Consider the following 19,267-nt stretch of genomic DNA (forward strand, 5'->3'; position numbering starts at 1 on the left):
GTTTTTTTTTTTTTTTTTTTTTTTTTTTTTTTTGAGACAGAGTCTCGCTGTGCTCCCAGGCTGGAGTGCAGTGGCGCGATCTCGGCTCACTGCAAGCTCCGCCCCCCCGGGTTCACGCCATTCTCCCGCCTCAGCCTCCCAAGTAGCTGGGACTACAGGCGCCCGCTACCGCGCCCGGCTAGTTTTTTGTATTTTTAGTAGAGACGGGGTTTCACCATGTTAGCCAGGATAGTCTCGATCTCCTGACCTTGTGATCCACCCGCCTCGGCCTCCCAAAGTGCTGGGATTACAGGCTTGAGCCACCGCGCCCGGCCTGTTCATCATTTTTTAAAGGGGATGATTTAATTGTTTATCACTAGAAGAACGGTTAAAGAAGCTACTATACAGGTAGTAAAATGTTGAGAAATATGTGCACTTAGTGCCACGAGAGAATTGGCCTGGGGCAGATCGTTCAGTCAAAGAAGCAGCCTACAAAACAGCATGGGAACCAGTCTCACTTTTGCAACTGTGTGTTGTACACGAGAGCATGTACATCCCGCAGAAAAAGGGATACAAGTAACCAGAAGTGTATACCAGTAACTGCTGGCTAGAGGATAAAAGGTGATTGCTTGTTATGCATAGTATATCATCTTATTCTTACAGGAAGCCTATGTTATCTGTATAATTAAACAGAAAATAAAGCTGCTTTGAGGCTGGGCATGGTGGTTCATGCCTCCCTAATTCCAACACTTTGGGAGGCCGAGGCAGGAGGATCACTTGAGGCCAGGAGTTCAATACCAGCCTGAGCAACAGATCAAGACCCCTGTCTCTACAGAAATTTAAAAAAAAAAAAAAAAAAAACACTTTGGTGGCTCACACCTGTAATCCCAACACTTTGGGAGGCGAAGGCAGGCAGATCACCTGAGGTCAGAAGTTCAAGACCAGCCTGGCTGACATGGAGAAAACCCATCTGTACTAAAAATACAAAATTAGCTAGGCATTGTGGCACATGCTTGTGATCCCAGCTACTCAGGGGGCTGAGGCAGGAGAATCACTTGAACCTGGAAGGCAGAGGTTGTGGGGAGCTGAGATCGTGCCATTGCACTCCAGCCTGGGCAACAAGAGCAAAACTCTGTCTCAAAAACAAAAAACAAAACAAAACAAAAACATAGCGAAGCATGGCGATGTGCACTTGTAGTCTCAGCTACTCAGGAGGCTGAGGCAGCAGGATCACTTGAGCCCAGGAGTTCAAGGCTGCAGTGAGCCATGATCATACCACTGTACCCCAGCCTGCGGGACAGAGTGAGAGCCTGACTGAAAATAAAAAACAAACAAACAAACAAACAAAAACCTACTTTGAGTTTGTGTCAAATAATTGGAACAAAGACAAAAAGAGTCAAAAGCTGATTTTGGATAGATCAGGTTCTAAGACAAATTGATAGTTTTTTCCATGCCCTCTTGCTCTTCCCCTCCTTGACATTTGGTTCCTTCCCTCAGCTGGGTTTTACGTGCCTCTCTTCCCCCTCCAAAGGCTTTGCATTTCTCTTAACAGAATGCTTTATCTCCCTTCTCCCTTTTAAAACCTTGCTTTAGAGAAATTGCTCAATAAATAATGAATGTGGAAGTGTGTTTCCTTCACTCACAGAGTAATTAAGCATAACCCATTGTGTACCTCTAAAAATGACGGAAAGCTAATGCTATTTGCATCAATACCATGTTAACGCAGCTTAAGCAAATTGCTGAATGTTAAGTGACATTTCCATTGAAGGATTACTTCAACCTCCCCATGAGTGGCACAGTTGACAATTATTGTAAGAATAATGAAGTGTAAAGAAATATGGCATTTGACTGAAAGATACTTTGATAGTTGTGAAATACAAAGGTTATTATTGCCTGTAGTTTTTAGTTCGTGTTTTAAGTTAAATACTCCTTTTTCTTTTTCTTTTTCTTTTTTTCTATTTGAATTCCTCTTCCAAGGCAGGTTCAGACTGCCAAAATATAGAGCTTCACCTTGCTTCCGACCTTGGTAATGTTTTGCTAGGTTGGATCATGGAAAGAATGAGAACAGTTAGGTTAAAATTTATTGGCCGGGCGCGGTGGCTCATGCCTTGGGAGGCTGAGGCAGGCAGATCACTCAAGGTCAGGAGTTCGAGACCAGCCTGGCCAGCATGGTAAAACTCCATCTCTACTAAAAATACAAAACATTAGTTGAGCCTGGTGGTACTGGTTGAGCCTGTAATCCCAGCTACTCAGAGGCTGAGGTGGGAGAATCGCTTGACCTGGAGGTTGCAGTGAGCTAAGATCGTGCCGTGGCACTCCAGCTCTGGGCATACAGTGAGACTCTGACTCAAAAATAAGTTCATTAATTAAAATAAAATAAAATTCATGCTCTGACCAGTCAAATGTTCTTACAGATCTCTGGTCCACTACCACCTACACAAGCAGCCAAAACAGGCCCGGAGCCGATCCAGGTAAGACCCTAAACTCCCTTTCCAGCCACTGATGAAAGTTAAGCTTGTTTACATGGGGTTCCTCTCCACATCTGTGCCATTTAATTTAGATTTGAACAAGGACTATTAAACCACTTAGGTCAACAGAAGATACAGCTCAAGGGTCCAAATTATAAGAAAACACGTAAGGAAGTGGTTAAGTAAGCAAAGGCCTGACCCGCTCTCCGTTCCCTTGAGGTGATTCTGTAGAGGTTGTGAAAGGAATGTCTCAGGATTCAGCAACTAGGCTCTTACAGACCTGAAAAGGGACACTCTCTGGGACTTATTTTTGAGGAACTACGGTAAAACACTGAGGGAAATTTGTATCATCTCCCAGGCAAGAGCCTTTTTTTCTCTTTTTTGCCTGAGTAATTCTATGCCACTGGGGATAGAAATACATTCTCTCCCACCCGCCTCCACCCCAGAGTTCACCTATGAATTCTGAAATGCCCCTGGCTGTCTTCATTTCTGTATGCCCCTTAATGGTTTGGCTGCAGAACTAGGAATCCAGCAAATTCTCTTCTCTGCAGCACTGTAAAGGCCTGCAGAGATTAGAAAGGAAAATCTAGCAGGGTTTGAAGGTTTCCACAAACTCTACTCACAGCCCGGTCTATGAGCTGATACACTTGGTGGAAGTATACCATTCCCTCTGAAGCCACAGGGCACTAGGACCAGAAGGACCTACAATGTGGGGGGGTGTTCAGGTCTTCCCCCTGCTGGGGGATACTCGTCCACTCTCCACATGTTCTTAGAAACTGTAGGTTCTGTTTTACTTGCTACTGGATAGGAACAAGGGCCCCATGGGCTCCTCTGGTCAGGGCGAGCAGCTTCTATGAGCTTCACAATTGCACCTTTGCCAATGCACATGCTGTTTTCCTGGACAAAATGGCTCGAGAATCAGAACACTGGCCAGGGCAAGGACTCCAAGGCCATCTCAGGCCTCTACAGACTCGTGGGACTCTTCAGGAGGCGAAGTCATGGGGCACTGTTTCCTCCTGTCCCCTTGGCCAAGATTTTTGCCTCCTCTGCAACCCCCAAAAGTACAGCCAGGCACAGGGAGCTAGGCTGACTTCCAAGGAAACTCTGAACTAAGGTAATTTTCACCAGGGGGCAAAATAAGGAAAGAAAGCAGCCTGCTGGCTGTGTGTACATCAGCTGACCCTGTGTAATCCCCTCAGGTATCCAAAGGCAAGATCCTTCAGGAGCTGCCTTCGAGAAACCTGTTAGAGCGGATGTCAGCCTGGGTAAGTTGCCCACTGCTTACCATCCCTGCTCCCTGCGAATTTGCTCTGTGGCACTTTGCAAACACGAGGACTTCCCCCACACACTTGCTCTTGGCCTCTGCAGCTCAACTTCAGGTCACCAGACTTTGGGGGCATGCTAATATTTAACCTCGAGAAAATGTCTCTTTGATTGTTCAGTTCTCAGTGCATCAAAGAGAAGATCTTTGTCAACAAAGATACCCAAGGGCTGTCATTACTTTGTGTCCCCTCAAGAGATCCCCCCACTAAGCAGTCTCTGCACCACTCTGCACCTACCAGGCCCATCCTCAGAAGGATAAAGCACGAATACCCAAACACAGCACGTGGTTGGGATATGGCATGGGGGACGGTTGGCAAGGAAGCACATTACCTGATTTGCATCTTCAATTTTTTACTACCTGACAATGTTGGGTTTGTTTCAAGGCTGTATTCTGCTGAATGTGTTTGGCCTCATTCCCTTTTTCTGAGTTTACCGTCCTCCAGTTCTACACCTCTGGGATTCTCTGTTTCTCCTCCATTCTCCTTTATGCTCCCAATAATGCCACTCTGTCTTGACCCACACGGATGTTCCCAGCTTCCTTTTGACCTTCAAATCCTACCCAATTTCTGCTGCTTCTCTCTTCACCATCATCCCTGCAACTTGGCTCTGAGTGTCTCAGAGCCTCCCATGAACTCTCGGAGTGTTCCTGACTTAAAGGACTCCCCCAACACCCTCTAGGTGCTCAGACCTAGACTCGTTAGGAAGCCCCATTATGGCTCCTGCAGGGGGAGGAAGCCATTTGCACACCCTGAGTAAAGGCATGTAGGAACATTTGGAGTTCTTAGATATCCTTCAACCAGCTCTCATCTCAGATGCAGTCATGTATACAAGGCAAGCTGCCCAGTTCCTCAGCTATAAAATTGTCAGATTATGGAATTGGAAAGAATTGTATAAAGTACATCTGGTCTAACTTCTCACCTAAAAATGAATCACTTATGGTGTGCCAGACAGAGGCCTTTACCCTATACTTCACGTAGTAGGGAATTCCCAGCCCCTTCATTTGGTGGGTGAAACTGTTAGACGTAACTATCCAGAACTTCAGTTCCTCGTTACTAATTTGTCTAAGGCAGTGGTTCTCAAAGTGTGGTCCAAAGACCCTGCTTTCAGAGATTCTGTGACATCTTCCCTTCTCTGACTACATGTCATTGTGAGGACAGATTTTCTCCACATATTTCAACAAAAACAACATATCACAACTGACTGCGGGAGCTGATAAGAGACTCCAGCTGTCTTCTATTATGATAGACATTGGAGACATTTGCCACTCTTCTCACCAAACCCTTGCTTTTAGAAAACAGTTATTTTTCACTAAAAATTAACACTGACGTTAAAATGTAATAATTCTGTTGTCACTTTGAAGTAAATTAATAGTTAGGCAGGGTGTGGTGGTTCACGCCTGTAATCCCAGCACTTTGGGAGGCCACGGCGGGTGGATCATTTGAGGTCAAGAGTTCGAGACTAGTTTGGTCCACATGGTGAGACCCCGCCTCTACTAAAAATACAAAAATTAGCCAGTGGTGTGCGCCTGTAATCCCAGTTACTCGGGAGGCTGAGGCAGGAGAATTACTTAAACCTGGGAGGCAGAGGATGCAGTAAGCTGAGATGGCACCACTGCACTCCAGCCTAGGCCAGAGGGAGACTCCGCCTCAAAAAAAATAAAATGAAATAATAAAATAAAATAAGTGAAAATAAAGCAAATTAATAGTTGAATAAATTGCCAGTTAGTATTCCATTTCAAATGAGAAAATGCATAGTTGTAATTTCTAAATGATAAAAATTAATAGATATAACTCATATAAACTAAAGGTCTTTGGGGTCTTTGACAATTTTTTAGAGCATGAAAAGGCTGAGAACCTTTGAGAGTGTCTCAAATTAGAGGGTCTTTCAAATACATGAAGCTAGATTTCATGTCTTTTTTTATATCTCATCTTTTCCAGGATATTTCTTTAATCCCTCCAATAGGTCTTTCCATGACTTGGCAGTACACCCTCTAACTATGCTATAGACTATTAATAATTCATACACCAGGGTACCCCAAACACAATGTGGCCTGGGTAGTGTGCCAGGCAATTGCCTCTGTAGTCCTAAATACTCTGCTTCCACTAAAACATCCCAAGTTCCATTTGGAGTAAGCCTCGTCTCACCATTGGCTCATCTCCTACTGAGCTTGCAATACCTAAAGCCCAGGCTGGAGGGCAGTGGCACAATCTCGGCTCACTGCAAGCTCCACCTCCCAGGTTCACGCCTTTCTCCTGCCTCAGCCTCCCAAGTAGCTGGGACTACAGGCACCCACCACTATGCCCGGCTAATTTTTTTTAATATTTGGTAGAGATGGGGTTTCACCATGTTAGCCAGGATGGTCTCGATCTCCTGACCTCGTGATCAGGACTTTTTATCATATACCTATGTAGAAACAGACCACCTCAATCCCGCCTAGGTACAATGGAGTTTTTGAAGCCCACATTGGAAAAATCACCTATCTCTATTAAATCCTTCCTTCGTTTAGTCAGCTGCAATCTTCCTATTAGTTCTGTCATTTAATGTGTTAACATCCTTGTAATCTTTGTGTCATCTGAAAAATAGATAAACATGCCACCTGTCTCCATTCCCGTTACTGATAAAAATATATCACGTGGGGCAACCGAATCCTGTGGTCTGCACTAAACACCTCCTTTGTGTTTAGATCAACCCAGACACAAGCAGCTACATGTGGACCTGATGATGTTGCCATCCTCCTTTCTACAGGACAGCAGGTGTACGACCCATGAGTGATGCCTGCCGCCCTCTCCCATGGTGCCTTCAGCCACAGATAGAAATTCATGTACCCCTCCTCCTGCATTTAAGCTGAAGCTCTCAGGAAGGGGACCTGTGATTTAATTTTTAAAAATATTTATTGAGCATACTATATGTCAGATACTATGCTGTGCATTAGAACTGCAAACATGAATCAAATATTTTCAAATTCTAGAATTACGCTGCTAGGGCTTTTGCCTTCACAGGTCCCACACTCTCCCGCTTCAGAGTCATCAGTAATGCCACTGCCTCGTAAGCACTGGGTCTCCCACTGCGTTTTGGGAGTTGGGGCAGTCTACTCCTGCTGTATGGAGGAGGTGGGCGTGATGGGTTCCTGATAATTCAAGTTAAAACCCGGTGGCTTTTCCTCAGAACCATCCTTATGCTGGTTGGCTTCGTACCATGAGCTATGTTTGAGTCAAAGAAGCTTCACTGGTCTGGAAACCTAACAATGGAGTTAATGTTGTTTCCAAGAGAAAAGGCTGCCAGGTCTCCCAAAAAATACCCCACACCGAGCGTTGGATGGTAGCCCATTTATAAACCTGGGACTGTCGATGCTTTGTTGACATGATGGCGTACGCCCAGGACCCCAGACTGTCCTCAGCCTTCTCTGAGAGTCCTTGTGCGATGTGCTACCAGCGTGGCAACACCCTGGGCACAGCTGCAATCACCCCACCCTCTGAGTGCTCCCCACTTCAGTACAGCAAGAGTCTGCTCTCCAGTGAACGTGCAGCTCTTGGGACATGAAGCCAGGTGAAGAGAAGGGAAGCCTAGAGATTCTGCTGGTCCAGATGCCTGCTGCCTTTCAGAGCCACTTCCTCCTGAAAACTACACCCCAGGGGAGTCACTGGGAAGAAACCAGGGAGCTGAAGGGCCACTTGGGCTTCTGTCTTACAAAATTTGAGAGCCCGAGGGGCCATGTTTGCAGTCCCTGCTTGGGTCCTGTGTTGGTGACTTCTAGATGTACAGGGAACAGAAGGAGCTGGAACCAGCACCAAGATTATACCACAGTCTTAGGAGCAGGGATGGTTCTGGGCCCTTTCGAAGACTTGACTACATTAGCACGAGTTGCAGGTGGCTGGGCCAGGCCCAGCTCTTCAGTGGCCTAACCAAGTACCCTGAGATGCTGAAGCGATGATGACTCCTCCTCGTGTGTGATAAACAGATGGTGGTTAAGGGAAGGCTTTGGAGCCTGCCTGCCTGGGCTTAAAGTTCTGTTCTGCCGCTCCCTGTGTGTGAGTGTCCTCACCTGTAAAATGAGATCATAGCTGCAACTAAGTCACTGGATGATTGTGACTTAACACATAGAAAGTGCTCAGTCAATGCCTGATGCTAAGCAAGCTCTCCATAAACACCAGTGGCTTCTACATTTTTACCCCAGAAATCATTCAGAACCAATACACCTTTTTTTTTTTTTTTAATTTCCAACTTGCATCCGAAGTTCAAGGGTACATGTGCCAAATGTGCAGGTTTGTTACATAAGTAAATGTGTGCCATGGTGGTTTGCTATACAGATCATCCCATCACCTAGGTATTAAACCCAGCATCCATTAGTTATTCTTCCTGATGCTCTCCCTCCTCCTACCTCCCAACCCTCCAACAGGCCCCAGCATGTGCTGTTCCCCACCATGTGTCCATGTATTCTCATTATTCAGCTCCCACTTGTAAGTGAGAACATGCAGTATTAGAACCAACACTCCTTTTAGACATGACTGTATCTATGAGATGACCAAGCAAGAATTGTCACAAAAACACAAAAATAATTCCCTGGTTTTCTAAGAGTGACTTACACTTTTCAAAGTGATTTTATACACATTTACCAACTTTGAGTCTCCTCCATGTGACAGTGCCGGGAAAGTCTTTATGACAGCCCTACACTGGAAAAAACTGGAGGCGAACTGGAAAGAAGGTAAGTGAGCTCCCCAGCCTCCCAGTCGGTCTTTGGCAGACCCAGGATGGGCTTCTGACGTCTTTTTTCTTGATACCGCCCTGTTCCTCCTTGACGCCAGAATACAAATGTTCTCACAAATTTACTTCTCATTACTACTGAGTCCAAAAAACACCAAGTCTCAGCTATCCAAATATTTTTCAGCCTTTGGCTTTTGGATGAATGTAATTTGGTTCAAACTTGTCCCAAACTAACTGAAAGTGGCGTTAATATAAGGCCAGGCTTCTAAGACAGGAGCAAGAGGCTTAGAAATCCCTGATGTTGGGGGACTGTTTATCTCCTGATAAAGTAGGAGAGCACCCAGCATCCTAATCTTCCTGACATTCAAGAGTGCGTCGGAAAAAGGAAAAAGAAAGCAAGCAAGCCTTGGGCAAAAAACTGAGAGAAGCCTGCAGCGCATTTTTTTAGGAAAAGGGTAAAGTGCATAGTTTCACCAGTAGGTGGCAATAAAGTAATAAGGCTAAAGAAGCAGAATGTTCTTGATCAGAATGTTTAAGCATGTCATAAATATTTTGAATGTGGAGACTATCCTGCCCAATCTGTTTATATTACTTACAAAGAAACTAAGGCTCACAAAGGGTTTGTGATTAGCTCAAGGTCACACACCTGGTTAATGACTGAACTAGATTAAACTCAGGTCTCACCATTAAACCAGAATGTGCAAGAACAGATTGCCTTTCAAAACTGCCTGGCATCTTCATCACGTAAAGAAAAATATCACCTTTTTTCAATGTGTTAGTAATTTCAGCTGGCAGAAAAGCTGATAGCCTTTAAGAAATAAAAAGCTGATCATGCTCTCAACTTTCTGATCTAAGATAGAGAAGGAGGAGGGATGCAGAGAAGGAGGGAGGAAGGGAGGGGAGACATGGAAAAGAGAGGAAAGGAGAGAGAGAGGCAGAAAGAAAGAGAAACAGCCATTTCTGTGTTATAAGGCTTCCTGACACATTTGTGCTGCCTGTGAGCCCCTCTCAGCCATGATTTTCCAAAAAAGATCAGAGATTATTGGGTAAGACTCTCCCCCTCCCCTCGACCCCTTCTACTTCATCAGCACCAGTTTGTGATGAAGGCCATTAAACATCTTACTGCATATAGGTCTAGGTGCTACTTTCCTTTATTCTGTTTGAGTCACACACCGAGAAGCAGAATCTTGGGAAATAAGCGGATTGCCTATTCCCTGAAAGGGCCATATTTCTTCTGTTTAGTTCCAAGGGAATTCAAACAGGTGGGACAAATGTACATAGAACGATATTAGGCACATAGTGAGTGCTTAATAAGTGTGGACGTATGAATAGATGGGAAAGGATTTAGGACAAAAGATTCAGTCTCAATAGTGTAAGAAGGAATCTACTACTTTGGTTGAATATGTAGTGAATTCCCTCTCTCTGGAGGTATTCAAGCACTAGCCAGCCACTCGCAGGCCAGGGATGTTGTAAAAACAGGTTGGGAGTCGGTTTGGAATGGATGAACTTTTAGTTCCTTTTGAATCCGAGGATTCCCATTATTCCAAGATTCTTGGTGCATAATGAAAAAGAAACTGGTAAAGATGTTTATGACTTTGACCTTAAGAGCTTCAGATTTAAAAAAATCATACAGATTTCAGGTTGCTTCATCCAAAATTCTGGCCCTCTGTTCCTTTATTTAACTTTCGGACACAATTGGGAAACCTTATCATCCCGGCAATTCACTCGAGAGTTTCTACTGGTTTGGTTTAAGTAACAAGTTTTGTTTCTTTTCAATTTTGAAAATCAGGAGAGATGGACTCATGGAAACCTGGATCGGTCCTTTTAGATGAAGGTAATTATACAGCCCAACCTCTCAGTCACGCCTGGATCAAGATGCATAGGATAACAGAACTAAGAGTCTAATAATCCAGCTGGCAGAGTGGCTGAGCTCCACTAGCCTAGGATTTCTAATGGCTCCCGCCTCTGACTTAAGGGTCCTGCAAAGGGCACACTGAAACTCCCTCCCTAGGGAGGCCTGGGGTAAGGAGCAACACTGGATAACAAAAGGGAGAGAGGAAACGTGAAGACAAAAAGCCAGAAGGGAGCTAGTTTCCCACTCTCAAAATGGGTTTGGATCCTCACTCCATCTGGCAGCACACTTTAACTTCCTCCAACTCCACTTCCTCCTTTGCAAAATGGCTTTCAGGTTTTCCCTTCACAAGAATGGGTGTTGTTCGCTGCCTACTGCATTAAATATTCGAAACTCCAACAAACAAGACCTTCCAGCTCTTCGTGGGAGGGAAGACTGTACTGGTAGGGGAAGAAGGAGGTGAAGGAGAGGACTCCGCCTCTGGACTTGTACTTCTCCCCTTCCTCCAACGCAGAGCGTTGGGGCGTTTCCACGACAGGCTCCTGGCTGAGAAATACTGTTAGACACCCACAGTGAATGTTTAAAATGATGTGAGGAAGTGAGATGAGCTAGCTGACCTTTAATGGAAGGATGAAATCATGTGCTTTGCAAACTGGAAAAAATAACAAGCTAATAGAAAGCTCACTGCAGCCAAGCGCGAGCAATAACTCCCGCATCTTCCTCCACCCCCGGGGAATCCCGGAACTTCCGGGCATCCTAAAAATGGGGAGACTCACTTCCGGTGGTGCAAGCGCACTCTTCCTGGGAAGCCCATTTGTCTTACCAAGCCTGAAAGGATTCGCTTTTATTGTCTTTATTTCTTTAAATGGTATATTTATGAACTTGGCTCACATGTAAATGGCTCTAAAGAAACCCCCTTCCCCAAGGCTGAAATGCAACTCACACGCACAGCTTCTGACAGCATGAAACCTTTTTGCATCTCTACTTCTAGTCGCAAACAGCTGGGAGGGTGGAGTTGCATTTTCAGCCCTCTTATTTGAGTTGCTTTTAAATCAACTGTCTTTCTCCAGTCCATATCCAGTCCTCATTAGATTGTCCTCCTTGCGCCTTACTCATCTTCGTTCATTGTCTCAGTCACCAAACGTTGACTGAAGACCTACATGATCTTGGCACGGTGGAGGCTTATTTGAGGAAGACACATTCTGTGGCTCAAGATTTTCAGAATTTTACAGAGGCATAATTTACTATGGCAAAGTGCTTAACGCTTTCAGATAACAAAACTAAGGCTCAGAATAAATAATAAATTAACGAGAGCAGAACTCAAGTCTCCTATTTCAAATCCCTCAGCAGAGTACTATGTTTTTGATAGGCTGTAAGTAAATATTAATTTATTATTTTTCTCAGGGTGGGGGTAATGTAAAGAAAAGCACAGTTAGCTTTAAGCCAAGCCCCCAAGCTGGGTGTGAATATCCATTATGTCCCCTTCCCTGGGGTAAGGCCAGCTGCTTCCTGTCCTTGTAAGTCACCAAAAGTTTTACTGCTCTTTCCAGGACGTGTTCCAAAAGAAGAATTGAGCACACAGTCTTTGGAGCCAGTATCCCTGGGAGATCCAAGTAAGTTAATTGACAACTAGAAACCCACGGTGTCTTTGACATCTGAACTGCTCTCTCCTCTCTTCCCACTCACTCCCACTCAAACCTGCCTCTCTCCTACCATGGATCTATTTATCGCCTCTCTTTTGACACCTTGTTCTAAGGGGAAAAGGAAGCTTTTGAAGGATATAAACTGTCTATGTGCATGAGGGGGAGAGGATCAAGATGTTTTAATATCACTATGGCAACAGGGTGAAGAATGGGATGGAACAGAAAGACAAGGAAGGATGAAAGGAGGAGATGGGCAGGTTGGCAGGGGCAACTGTCTAGTGCAAATGATGGTGGCCAGAGCTCAGAGTTGGAAGTGGAAATGAAGATAAATGGGCATATTCAAGAGATACAGAGAAGGAAGGATCTATAAGATTGAAGGCAGAGGTTTGAGAGAGGGAGAAGTTAAAGATGAGCTGAGCAACTAGGTAAATGGTACTACAATGAGGAACACCAGGGATGGAGCAGGTTTATGTCTATCATCTTCTTCGAGACATTTGATCTGGTAGAGAGAAGACTACCCAGATCTGACATTCAGAAGGAACAGCCCAATCAGAAATTTAGAGTTGTAAGACAATGAGCTATAGTTCAAAACTGAGGCTATGAGAACAGAAAATGTGACTTAGGGAGATAGAGTAAAGTAAGAAGAAACACAAGACTTAAGCCTGAAGAACCACACTAGCTGGAGGATAAACCACCTGAGGATATCAGAAAGGAAGAACCAGAGAAAAATAAGGAAAATGAGAACGGTATAGTAGTAGCCTACAAGGTATGGAAAGAAAACACCTGCAAATTCCTCTAGAAAGTCACTACTAATCAGCCACCAATGGACAGTGAGGCTCAACCTTGCTGCATATGAGAATCACCTGAAGACATTATTAGAGATGCCCACCTTCCTGTCTCATACCTACTGTATCAGGTTCTCCCTAGACCTTGCTACCCAAAGTGTGGTCTGGAGACCAGCAGCATCAGCATCACTAGGGAGCTTGTTAGAAACACAGAATCTCAGGCTCCACCCCAGACCTGCTGGTTCTACAGTGATTGATTCCTTTGCACATTTACCCTTGAGAAGCACTGTCTAGAGTGAATCCCAGGAGTCTTCATTTGTTGAAGCTGCATTAGCAACCCTGATATGTACATGACTCTGATATGTATCCAGAGTTAAGAAACACTGGCCTGATGTATTGGACAACACAAAGCATTAATCTATAAAATTGTACCATGTTGAAGGAAACTAGAGCAATTAAATAAATTGGTAGATTGATTCCCATAGATCCTATATCTTACTTTCTCTTCCTTGACTTTCAACCTCTGACCTCTTCTGTAGCCATAATAAATTGCTCACACTGAACATTGCATAACCCAATTCTACCTGTTAGCATTGATGTTGGCATCTTCAGATCAGAATGTTTTCATCTCCATATAAGAAAGCCATGGGTCTCAGACAAAACATGCCCTGAGCTGGAACCATTGTCATTTAAAAGAGGAGGAAAGATAACCCTGGTATCAGCCATCAGGCTAGTGAGTAAAGAGAATTAAGCAATAGAGAAACAGCTCACCTTCTTAAGACCTAACTATGAGATGAACGTGTTAATCCTGAACGCAATTCAAGATGTAAGAAATAAGGAGGAAAAACTGCCTGTGAGGAATCAAAATAGATGCTACAATATCCATGTACTTTATTCATGTAAAAAGAAAATTCCCTTTGGCCCTTATTCTAATTAACAATTGTTCCCAAAAAATACTTTATTCCAAAAGGCATATTGAACTAATCTACTGACATCTGGAAGGGAAACCCCACCTCAGGAGTACTTCTGCAACTTTACTGTGCACAGGAATCACTTGGGGATCTTGTTAAAATGCAGATCTGACTCTATAGGTTTGGGTGGAGCCTGAGAGTCTAGCAAACTGTAGGTGCTAGTGGGCGACAAGCCCTAAAGAACTCCACTGCCACCTGCTGGCAACAATTCACACTGCAAGCCCAGCCAGAAAAAAAATGAGTTGGCCTTCCTTGGGAATCAACAATATGACAAACTACATATGAGAATCACATGCTGCTTTTCCTTTGCTTTACCCAAGGTTTTAGTGGCATCTTTAAACTCTGCTTCTGGACTTTATTTGCCTCTTTCATTCTTCATCTCAAGATCATGCTTGGGTATAGGCAGTTTGGGGGCAGCAAAGGACAAGGGAAGCCAACTGCAAAGGATGAATTGGTAGGCACTGAACAGGCAGGACGACAGGAGGTAAAAGCTTTTCTTTTGAGATTTGCTACTGAGCCAAGGTACAAACAGGTGCCCTGATTCTAGATGGAGCAAAGTCAGCCAGTCCCAGATGGGTCCCTCTCGTCTCCTACTTCCCTGGTTTTGATTGCCATGTAACACTGCAAGATAATAAAACACATTCTCAGGTATAACTTTTCTCATAATCACAGTTCTGCTGTAGCACTCAGCAATAAATATTTCTCATCAATTCTTCTGCTCAAAACTTTGTCAACTCATGTTCATTTATTGCTTTCCTCTTTAAAACGATGTTTTTAAACTAGCAACAACCCTCTCCACCTACAGAGCTTCTCCTCCAGCCCCATGGCAACAATGCACCGTAGAGAATGTGGGTGGTTGTGTGCAGATCAGAGAGGTGCAGGCCTGTCTGGCCGCTGCTCCCCACCCCCGACGGGCAGTGCCCCAGTGTCCTCTTGGATACACCAGCCTAGAAATTTCCAACTTTACTCTTTTTTTTTTTTTTTTCTTTTGAGACGGAGCCTTGCTCTGTCTCCCAGGCTGGAGTGCAGTGGTGCGATCTTGGCTCACTGCAAGCTCCACGCCCCGGGTTCACGCCATTCTCCTGCCTCGGCTTCCCGAGTAGCTGGGACTACAGGCACCCGCCACCACGCCCGGCTAATTTTTTGTATTTTTAGTAGAGATGGGGTTTCACCGTGTTAGCCAGGATGGTCTTGATCTCCTGACTTTGTGATCCACCCACCTTGACCTCCCGAAGTGCTAGGATTACAGGCGTGAGCCACCACGCCAGGCCTTCTTTTTTTTTCCCCCGTATGGAGATCTGTTTTGAAACATTTTTGTCTTCTAAACTGCAACTGTTAAATAATTTATTTTTCACTTTTTACTAATCAAAAGGATCTATAGCTCCCAATAAGAACCTCTTATCAGCATTGAATAGTCAGTTTTATCGTACTGAGATGATATCATTCCTGTCTACAGCAAAGAAAACACTAATTTCCATTAGCCTGGGTGGGTTTTCACTAGTTCCTTTTGATGTTTGAAAGGGTGAAAAGAGCTTGCAGCCCATCCATCCCTTTACCTCTCTTATAACCTTCATAGTGATCCACAGAGATCCAGAGATCCTAAGCCAGAATAACTATCCTAGTCTTCATCACAACTAAAAGAAAGAAAGAAAAATCTCTAAGATAGCTACAAACAAGGACTGACATCCTATACATATATGTGGATAATTTCTTTGGTTGCCTCGCCCAGGGAAATGAAGGAGAATATTGATATCAATTTCTTATTCTATAATTCCTGCCCTCCCTCAGTGCTGGCCTTGCAGATCTCTCACACCTTATAAAAATCCAACACTTGTTTCTAAAAAGTTAGGGTGAGAGCAAAAAGCCACACACTCTTGAGACTCAGTCTTGATGAATTCTCACAACGGGGAGTCTGCACTTAGAAGATCTGAGCCTAGGCAACCATTGACAGCCTTCCCAAGCTTGGCTAGGACGTCGCTGCTTCTGAAACCCGTAATTGTGGCAGATACGTAGAGTTTTAAATGGTTATGGAAATAAGGACTAGCCCAAGTGTCCAAGTTCCCTGGTGCTCAGGGAAACCCCTGTGGGATGTAAATAAATATACCCTGCATCTTACTACCTTTTTTTCCATTTCTTTTCATTTCTCAGGGGGCTCTGATGGAGCAGGAGGAACAAGAGGATGCCCAGGTAAATGCAGTGAGAGATCATGAGAATCATAGTCTTTTTCCATTCCGCAGACTGCAAAATTGACTTGTCGTTTTTAATTGATGGGAGCACCAGCATTGGCAAACGGCGATTCCGAATCCAGAAGCAGCTCCTGGCTGGTGTTGCCCAAGCTCTTGACATTGGCCCTGCCGGTCCACTGATGGGTGTTGTCCAGTATGGGTAAGTGCAGTTAATGTTCTGAATCCAGAAAGGAAGTCATGCCATGTGCTTAATTTTATGCCACATATATTACCAACATGTTCTTGAGCACAGATTTGTTCTCTTCCCTAATGCAAATGTAAATGAAAAAACCTGAAGCAATCCAGATGCCATTTAAGAAATCTGTGGCTTCCTGAAGGAAAGGACAGATTTAAAAACACTTGTAACTAGATGGCATTTGCCCTCGAGTATTTATTTGTCTGGAAAATAGGAGAGATGGGTGTGAGTGTTAACTTAGCCACTAACAAGCTGTGTGGCCTTGGGCTAGGCCTTCACCTCTCCGATTGTCAGTTTCCTCATCTGTAAATCAAGAAGGTTGGATCTGCTTTCAACCCTGACTATTAGAGCATTTGTTTGAGGGACTCCACCCTGTGCTACAACCTATCCACCTATAGGTTAGACACCTAGAGAACATGGTGCTTTAGGTTGTATCTTCTCTTTTCTCCAAATAACCTTAGGCCCCTGCACTGGTAATGGAAAAACCCACCAGGCAATGGGGAAGAATGGGTGGGAAGAGAGATGGCCCCCGTCAGTCAGCTGAGCACCTAGATGACTTTCCCCAACCTGTTCTGTTATTTTACTTAGGGTAGAAATTGAGGGCTCATGTTGACACCAGTCTCAGTCTTTTATTTGGCGGGAATAAATCACTCTTATTTCAGCTATGAATAGGTTTGTCACTGAAACAGATATACAGATATTGATAATAAACAATCAAAAGAACAAGCGTGCATAATCTTAAATTTATACACACATCTTAAATAGGTAGCCTTTTGACCAAGAATCATTGAGGGCAGGATGGGTATCATGCCTCCTACAAAGGACCAGTGGGCTTGGAAGGGGCAATGGAAGTGGAAACCATCATCACCTTTGGTGCCTATTGCTCAGAAGCTGCGGTGACAGTTTACTCACCCTCCTGAAAAGAAAAACTATCCATACCTGACAACACCCACGGGGTCTCCAGCGCCTTCAGAGGTTTCATTTTAACCAAGGTTGTTCTATCAAAGAGACTAGAATATTTATTTTTGAGTTGTCAAGAGAAATAAATAAAAATGCTTTATTTTCATAAGAATCTACAACATTTGTGTTTTTAGAATTTAATTCCAATTACCCATTTAGTACTACCTTCTATTCCTGTCAGGAAAAATTAGTAGATGAGTTAACTGGGGCTTGTATGTAATCAGACTCAATTAGATAAAAATAACCAATGGCTCCAAATATCACCTCTCAATGTCAGGTGATCTATCTTGAAGTTTTTGAATTGAAATAAGAAAAGTGGGATTTTGGGGAGTATTTTTGGTTTCAAAATGCCAGCCCATTTTCATTCCTGTGTTACTTTTTACAGACAGCCAATGGATGGCAGGTTTTACTAAAGAGGAAACGTAAGCGTTTTAATGCCAGATGTCCTTAGTCAATTTTACTGGGGGCCTCAAAGCTTGGTGTGTTATCTTGCATTAAAAATGGCTGCTTTAAAAGCTTGTATATACCAAGGTTTATAGTATAATATGAAAATAAGGTGATAAATATGTCAGGGAAAAGAAAAATGGCATGAGAATAGTGTTGCTGATGAGAGCATGGATTAGAGAACAAATGTAGCAGGGAAGGAAGAAAAATAAAGACGCCTTCCCCCAAAACATTTTCCCCACATATTCCTAATGTGATCACCATTCACAAGCAAGAGTTTACCCCCATGCTTTTCAATTTTACTTTCTAAAAAAATCCCTCGTGTCTGCCTTTTTCCCAGGATTCTTATTAATTTGTAGCACTTAGGGAAATGTGTGTGTTTTCCACTGTTTTATGCTCACGTAAGCTAATCCATCATCTTCACCCTCCCCCGGCAACAGGGTGGAGTGGAAAGCGCAATGAACCGCTGACAGGTGATCTGAATTCGGGCCTTAGCTCCTCTGTGTGACCTTAAGCCAGTCACTTAACCTTTCCTTGTAAGTGCTGCCATCTGTGTAGCACGAGGGTCAGACCAGATGATTTATCAGGGCTCTGCCAGCCCTGGTGTCCTGTAATTCAGTGACCGGCTCTGTATTCAGAAGACATCCAGTAAATGAATGTGGGACTAACAGACCAGATAGCTGCCTCTCCTTTCCTTGCAGTCTTAGGGTCCTGAGGAGGTGGGATGATCAATGATGAATTGATGTGTTGCACAGAGGTGATACATCCATCCGTGGAACGTGGGAAACCAAATGAGAGGGCGGCCTGAGAAGGGTGTGATGAGGCTGAGGGGGAGACACATTTTTTCAGCAGAAACTGCTGTTGGTTTCACTTGTCCAGCTTCCTCTCCTGGGTGGTCCCCTTCAATCCCTGCTGTATGCGTAAGTGCATACAGAGGAAGGGAGTGGCGCATCCTGGTGATTTGGGTTCTCATCAGATTCTAACGCCCTCTTTCCTCCCCCTTAAAATCATCCCTGCGCTCTTGGAATCACAGCCTGAGGCCTTGAGAGCACCTGATTCTACCTCTTTGTGTTGTAGTGAGGAAATGAGGCCCTACAAAGAAATGACCGCCTCATCAAGAACTAGCACTGAAAGGAGAGACTGAGGTTGAGAAGGACCTGGCCAAGGGAGGAGGGCTCCAGAGCTCAGAACTGCTCCTTCCCTCCCCTCTCCCCTCCGTTACCACTGCCCCTGGTCCACACAGCTTCCTGGAAGGTTCTTTCCCTGGGTTTTCCTTAGGAGAGCTGAGTCAGAATTTAGACTTTTAAATTTAGAACTTGAAAGACAAATTTAGAAGTTAAAAGACTCATACTAAATATTAACTGGAAAAAAGGTAAAGAAAAATGTAAGACCTATAAAAATGATCTCATTTACAAAATGCAACACAACTTGACTCCTCAATCTCCTCAAAGACATTTTGGGTACAAGGAACAGAAAACCACTCCAGGTAGCCCAGGTGAAGGGAGATTCATGGAAATGTGAGTGTTCACAGGACCGACGAATCATTGGCCATCCCCTTCCCCACCTCTGCCTGCATCTGTACGCCTCTCTGCCTGTCCATTCTGATCTTCTCTCAGCAGGTCAGCATCCTCTGCCAGGCTCTTGGTTTCTGCTCCTCCATAACTTCACTTTGCACTGGCTGAGTTCCTACCTCTGGTCCGGGCAAGCACCCTCTCCCATG

At 44.3% G+C, this 19,267-nt stretch overlaps 1 protein-coding gene across 5 annotated transcripts in view; it reads left to right on the plus strand.

Moving 5' to 3' along the window:
• Positions 1 to 19,267, plus strand: part of VIT (vitrin) — a 126,349-nt gene that overhangs the window by 82,387 nt on the left and 24,695 nt on the right. The window contains exons 8-12 of one of the 5 annotated variants that reach the window (XM_025355062.1): positions 2,394 to 2,450; positions 3,647 to 3,712; positions 10,261 to 10,305; positions 11,874 to 11,936; positions 15,960 to 16,107. In XM_025355062.1, coding sequence (XP_025210847.1) covers positions 2,394 to 2,450; positions 3,647 to 3,712; positions 10,261 to 10,305; positions 11,874 to 11,936; positions 15,960 to 16,107 — 379 coding nt within the window. The remainder of the gene's footprint in view (positions 1 to 2,393; positions 2,451 to 3,646; positions 3,713 to 10,260; positions 10,306 to 11,873; positions 11,937 to 15,959; positions 16,108 to 19,267) is intronic. The other 4 variants (XM_025355063.1, XM_025355064.1, XM_025355065.1 and 1 more) reach the window with 4 other exon arrangements.

This window comes from Theropithecus gelada, chromosome 13 (assembly GCF_003255815.1).
Source record: "Theropithecus gelada isolate Dixy chromosome 13, Tgel_1.0, whole genome shotgun sequence".
NCBI lineage: Eukaryota > Metazoa > Chordata > Mammalia > Primates > Cercopithecidae > Theropithecus > Theropithecus gelada.